Genomic DNA, 6,300 nt, shown 5'->3' with positions numbered 1-6,300 from the left:
GCAGGTAGATATGTGAGTTTGAGGCCAGGCTGGTTTACATGGCAAGTTCCAGGACAGCCAGGGCTACACAGAGAAACTCAAAAAACAGAAACAAAAATTAATGTTTTGCCTTCGTGTGTGTGCATCATGTATGTGCCCAGTGTCCACAGAGGCCCAAAGAGCATATTGGATCTCCTGGGCTTGGAGTGGTACATAGTTGTGAACTATCACATATAGATGTGTATCATATGTGCAATGGGAATAAAACATGGATCCTTCGTAAGAATATCCAGTGCTTAACTGCTGAGCAGGAAACAGACCCAGCTAGGCCTGGTGGCCTGGAGCTGTAATCTCAGCATTTGAGAGGCTGCAGCAGGAAGATTACTGCCAAAGCCAGCCTGGCCTAGGCAGAGACCCTTTCTTGAAAAGTCTACATATAGATTGAAGAATTTGTGTAGACTTGTAATCACGTACATTCGTAGCATGGGAGAGTAGGTATACAGGAGTCAAGTGCCCACAGAGGCCAGAAGGCATCACATGCCCCAGAAATGGAATTACAGTTGTGAGCCACTAGATGCGGGTGCCTGAGAACTGAACTCAGGTCCCATGGAAGAGCAAATGCTTTCTAGCCACTGAGCTGTCTTTCTGGCCCTGTATGTTTGAGACAGGGTCTCTGAAAAGAGATGAAGCCGTGGACCTATGCTTTAGCTGACCGAGGTGGTTTGTTTGCATGTGTGCTTTTTACCGTGTTCTCCTACAGAAGCCTGGCAATGCAGATACTATAGGCCTTACTGCCAACAGAAGACAAGACGGACCTCTGCCGTGCTGTGCCCCAGGGTAGCCCAGTCCCTCTGGGCCTCAGTCAGCAGGCCCCGAGGGAATTGTTGCCCATTGCCAGGGTTCCAAGTGTCTTCCAAAGTGATCTCAGATAATCAGCATAGCACAGCTGTAACGGCCACAGACACCCTTCTTCCATTTAAAAAAACAATGAGGGCTGGAGAGTCAGCTCAGCGGTTACGAGCACTGGCTGCTCTTCCAGAGGTCCCGAGTTCAATTCCCAGCAACCACATGGTGGCTCACAACCATCTGTAAGGGGATCCAACCCCTTCTTTGGGTGTGTCTGAAGACACTGTACTCACATAAACAAACCTTAATATATATTTCCTTCCTTTAAAAAAACAAAAAAACACTATACAGGTGCTGGGTGTGGTGACGCACACCTTTAGTTCCAAAGCTCAGGAGACAGAGCGCTGTGAGTTCAGTGTCAGGCTGGTCTACACAGCAAGCTTCAGGCCAGCCAGGGAGAAATAGAATCCCTGTCTCATATTTTTTTTTTTGTTGTTTTTTGTTTTTTTGGTTTTTTTTCTCTGTGTAGCCCCGGCTGTCCTGGAACTCACTCTGTAGTCCAGGCTGGCCTCAAACTCAGAAATCCGCCTGCCTCTGCCTCTGCCTCCCGAGTGCTGGGATTCATATGAATCTAATCATCTGGACAGTCACCCAGCGTTTAAAGTGGGGAGGGGATGAGAAACGTGGGACCTTAGCACACTATCACGCTTTGTGGGGAACAATGAGGGCATACCTTTGCAAAGCGGGAGTGAAGCGCGGGAGAGGCTGAGCAAACTGTATTACAAACAGTCTATATTGAAACTGGCCAGGCCCCAGGTGAGCCACCGCCAAGTCCTGTTGGCACTGGCCTTGCCGCTCTCAGCCATGGCAATCGAGTGAAGACTTAGCTTCCTCTCTGAAGTGGTAACGTTTTTATTTTCATGACATCTTCTATCACAATGTTCTGTGAGGGTGAGACAGGAGTGACTCAGAGCACATTCCATACTCGCCCATCCCATGAGCACACGCCCAAGCACGCAGGTACACGGCCCTCCTCTCCAGGAACCCTTACCTCCTCAGAGGACTCCTAAAGACTGAAGAAGCCCAAGCCTGGAGCAGAGGTGTGTCTCTGTCACCATCCCTGCCATGTTGACTTAAAAGGTGCCTCCCTTCCTGTATCTGTCTGAAGTCTAGCCAAGACCTCATTCCCCTGTCAGCCCTGTTCTCTGTGACTGTCAACAACATAGTTGGTCAGAGTAGCCACTGGGGGAGGCAAAAACCATTCTGCATGAGGATAAAATCTGAACTAAGACAACTATCATTAGTACTAAAGTTCACATGCTCCCAAAAGAGGGCCTAACTGCTGGCCGTCTGTGACTGTGGTTCCCCACATTTGGCAGGCATGGGGAAGATGGGATCTGACAGAAATAGTCACTGTGATTACCCCTGGCATGAAAACCAAAATGGCTCCTGCTATCTTGAAGACAAAGATTCTAAAAGACAGCAAGAAGGGACTCTTGGAATTGTATCAGCCCATGTCTTCAACACTCGGGGAAGATCTTGAGGGTGGCCAGATCACTGGCTATACACATGAGCCAAGGTGGAGCTCTCTGAGGATGCCACGACCCTTGCCTGGTGAAGCCAACAGCATTCTCAACTGCCAGCTGCCAAGTGCACCACAGTACCATGGTCTTGAAGCTCACTTGTAGCTTCTAACAGGAAAATACCACAAGGTGGCTACTACACAGGCAGGTGAGTAGCTCTGAGCTCCTGCCTCAGGTACCTTAACGTGGACAGCAATGTGGAAACTGGAATCCAGAAACAGGGTCATGGACCTGAGACCCACACTTCCTGGAATCGCCTTTAATAATGCCATACTTCCCCAATTCCTTTAAAAATTCATGGAACATGAATGGCGAAGTTACCACGACCTGCAAGCAAGGTGGACCCCTTAAAGATGGAGGACAGAACCCCACATCTCAGGCCCCAACTCTCCCTGAGCCTTATTGTGCTTTAAGTTCTTTCTGGGGAGTGTTGCCTCTGGCAGACCCTACCTAGGAGCCGGAGAGAGCTTGCCAACCTCACGGTGGCCTTCCGTGGGCATCAGGGGACCCTTCAGAGCACAATGCCCACATCTCCTGGCAGCTGCCAGTTCTCTCTTAGCAGAGGGGCTGGTGAGTCCATACCATGTGTTATCCTTTAATGAAGAGCTGTAGCATCAGTGGGTCGCTGCTCTCCCCAAGGCTCCCCTGAAGCAGCTGTCCCTCCCCACCAGCCACCTGGAAGCCAGGGTGGTCCCAAGGCACCAACCCTGCTGAGGCAGCAGCAGCCTAGAAATGCATATCTCTCTCTCTCTCTCTNTCTCTCTCTCTCTCTCTCTCTCTCTCTCTCTCTCTCTCTCTCTCTCTCTCTATCTCTCCTGGGAATTGGCAACAGGGAACAAGGACAAAGGAAGGGAAACTTGAGGTCAAGGAGGATGGATGAAGAAGACAGGAAGTGGGCGGGCGGGTTCTCTTCCTTCCTCTGTGATTCCCAATGGGACATAGGTCAGTGCTCAAGAACAGTACAGTCTCCCCAGGGGCCTGGAGGGCCTACCAGACATTCTCTGGAAACCTTAAGTCCCCAGCTCCCTGCAGGCTGGCGTCACCCAGGAAGTAGGTCAGAGAGTCACCAGGCTTGGGGCAGGCCTAGCACTACCCACTGAACCACTAGGTCCCAGGCCTACAAGGCAGGTCCAATGGGGCTATGAGCTGGTGCCACCAAGAGACTGGGAGCCACCTTTCATTAAACTCTGCTTGTCAGTCACTACAGGCATCTACAAAGGTGGTGGCCTCTCCCTTGAGATTCCAGGGCTGCCCAGGAGGTGCAGAGACAACAGCAGGCAGACTCCCTGGTCCTTATAGATCCGTGACCTTGTTTTCCACGGCAGCGGCAATCTGCTGGAGCCGGTAGCCCAGCTGCATCTTCTGGGCAGTCCCATCCTCTTCCAGGGCAGTGATGATCTGAAAGGCAGGACCAAGAGAATCAGAGGAGACTTGTCTGGACCCCACGGTCACCACAGATAGCATTTGGGCAGGGTAGTCAATGGGAATTCAGTGACTAAAGACATAGTGGTGAGGCTGACTGTAGGTCTCACTGGTAAGGGTGAAAACAGAACAGCCGCCTGGGTTGTTTTCTAGGGTGTTTGAGGCATGGTCTCAGGATAGCCTAAAACTTCCTGCCTCTCCAGTGTCGATACAGTTGAGCACCCACACGCAGACGTTCAAGAACAAGCTGCCAGGGAATGACAATCGCCACTCACTCAAGGCCACTCACCACCTAATGCTCTTTCCTTGTCACGCTCATTTTGTGTAGAAGCCAGCCTCACACAACCACTGGCTTTCTCACCAGGTCTGTCATAGCCAACCCCATTGCCCTTCCTGACAGCTATTGGCATTTCATGACTCTCTGTGCCAAGACCAAGAGGATATGGTTTGGGACACAGATATTGAGGCAAAAGAACAACCCAAGAACCACAAATGAGGTTGGCATGAAGGAACAGGCGGCAGGCAGAGCTTGGGGAGAGGAGCTGGCTCTCCTGTACGCCAACAGGTGGAGGCTGCATCAGCTCTGCACCTCTGCCTGTGCTGAGGCTGGCATCAAAGGAATGAGGCTGTGGATCCCTTGGTTGTTACCAGGCCACTCAGCTGAGACCACGACGCAGGTTTCCGTGTTCTCAACAATAGGCACATCACTGGTGCCACATGACTGTGGTAATTCTATAGGCACTCATAGTTGACTAACAGCGAAACGGATGCACTTAGACATCAAGGCTGGTCAAGAGAGGCCCCAGAAAGACCCCTCCTGGTTCGGTGGTCCCCTCATCTAGCCTCGTCCCGTGCTTGACACCTCACCCTATGTCTCCTATGGCTTATGACACCCAGGCCAGTCTGTACCCACAGAAGCAGTCATGGCCAGGACAAGGCCAACCTTGGGATCTGGGAGGGATGGTAGCTAGGTAGTCTTCCGGCATATCCCACATACCGTCTCCAGATCCTGACAGATTCTCCAGATGCCCCCAACCACTGCCACCATGCCTGGGCAAGCTCCACTGCAGAAGCATAATGGGGGATTGGGGGCACAGGGAGAGAGCAGAACCAATGTGGGACCCTCACTCAGCTTCCGAAGCAGCACCCTGAGCTCGAGGCCAGCCCTGCAGTGGGGCCCTGCTGTGCTCACCTGGTCATAGTACTTGTTGATATACTTGTAGAGCTCATGCAGAGCCACTCGCGCCCCAAGGTCGGCAGAGCAGTTCTAGGGAAGAGGGCAGATGGAAGGGAGGGAAATGAAGAGGCTGTATTGGCGAAGAGGCCCAGGACCTCAGCGAAGGATGAGAAAGCACAGGCCCTGCAGTGGGAACAGAGCCCAAGGCAAAGCATGGTGACAGCTCAGGATGGGACAAGGCCAAACCTCCATGGTAGGAAGAAACTCCAGGACTAGCTTCAGCAGGCTGGAGTTTCCACGGGAACCCTGCCTGCCTCTCCCAGTCAAGGCTATAGCTAGAAGTCCCTCTCACTCATTCCAAGCGACTACAGGGCTGTGGGACAAGGAACTGGCTGGGAACTGGGCACAATTTTACTCTGGTATTACTCAAGACCATTGCAAGGGTTTCCGTGAGGACGTCGGACCCGCAGCCTCCTTGTCTAGACAGTACTAATGGTGCAGCCAAAGTAACTCATGGAACTCTTAGGGGGACCAAATGCAGAAGCCCAGCCCAAGAAGGGTTTGACAGTGCACCCCACAAGTATAGCTGTGGTGGTATGGGTGTCCTCATTGTCGGTTAAGGAACAGTTTTGTAAATGTGGGTGTGGAGGGTGAAGCGCGGTCCAGAACGATGGGCAGCATGGCCCGGAAGTCTAAAGGCCTAGAGCTGATTCATCCACTCTGTACTCCCAGAGGCTGCACACAGACAAGCGCCTGGTAGACCCGATTAGGTGACAGCTATCAGATGAGACCCCTGCTCACTCTGATGACATGACAGGTCTGGCCTTTTGCAGGAACACTCTGCCTGTGTGATGGCAGGGTGTGCCCTCTCCCAGGCAGATCACAGAGGGGTGACAACGTATGAAGGGGAGGCCTTACCCGGGACAGCTCCGCCAAGACTGAGTTCATCTCTTGGTCACTGGCCGGGACAGTCTGTCTGATGTCTGCATAGTACCTGCCAAAAGGCCCAGGATGGCAGATGATCTATAATCAGAGCTCCCTCCCTTGGTACCCACCAGGGCCCACCTAGGGCTTCAGCCGCATGCCTGACTCCGCAGACCCACTCCCTCCCCGGTACCTTTCCACCATCTGTTTGTAACGGGGAATATCTCGAGCATACAGAAGCTTGTTGATGGGAGAATCCTGGATCCCAGCAGGAAGACAGGAGAGAAGGAAGGGTCAAAGTTCAGAAGGTCATCAGCTCCTGGGGCTCCCAACATGATCAGTTTTTTTTTTTTTTTTTTTTTTTTTTTT

At 52.1% G+C, this 6,300-nt stretch overlaps 1 protein-coding gene across 13 annotated transcripts in view; it reads right to left on the bottom strand.

Moving 5' to 3' along the window:
• Positions 1 to 1,713: 1,713 nt before the first annotated feature.
• Positions 1,714 to 6,300, bottom strand: part of Plxnb1 (plexin B1) — a 25,848-nt gene continuing 21,261 nt past the window's right edge. For all 13 annotated transcript variants that reach the window (XM_021172462.2, XM_021172457.2, XM_021172460.2 and 10 more), the window contains 4 exons: positions 6,125 to 6,189; positions 5,926 to 6,001; positions 5,023 to 5,097; positions 1,714 to 3,806 (listed from right to left, as the gene is read on the bottom strand). In XM_021172462.2, the coding sequence (XP_021028121.1) occupies positions 3,702 to 3,806; positions 5,023 to 5,097; positions 5,926 to 6,001; positions 6,125 to 6,189 (321 nt within the window). In that variant the 3' untranslated portion in view covers positions 1,714 to 3,701. The remainder of the gene's footprint in view (positions 3,807 to 5,022; positions 5,098 to 5,925; positions 6,002 to 6,124; positions 6,190 to 6,300) is intronic.

This window comes from Mus caroli, chromosome 9 (genome assembly GCF_900094665.2).
Source record: "Mus caroli chromosome 9, CAROLI_EIJ_v1.1, whole genome shotgun sequence".
Classification (NCBI taxonomy): domain Eukaryota; kingdom Metazoa; phylum Chordata; class Mammalia; order Rodentia; family Muridae; genus Mus; species Mus caroli.
The sequence above is the reverse complement of the archived record's forward strand: the minus strand, read 5'-3'. Positions and strand labels throughout refer to the sequence as shown.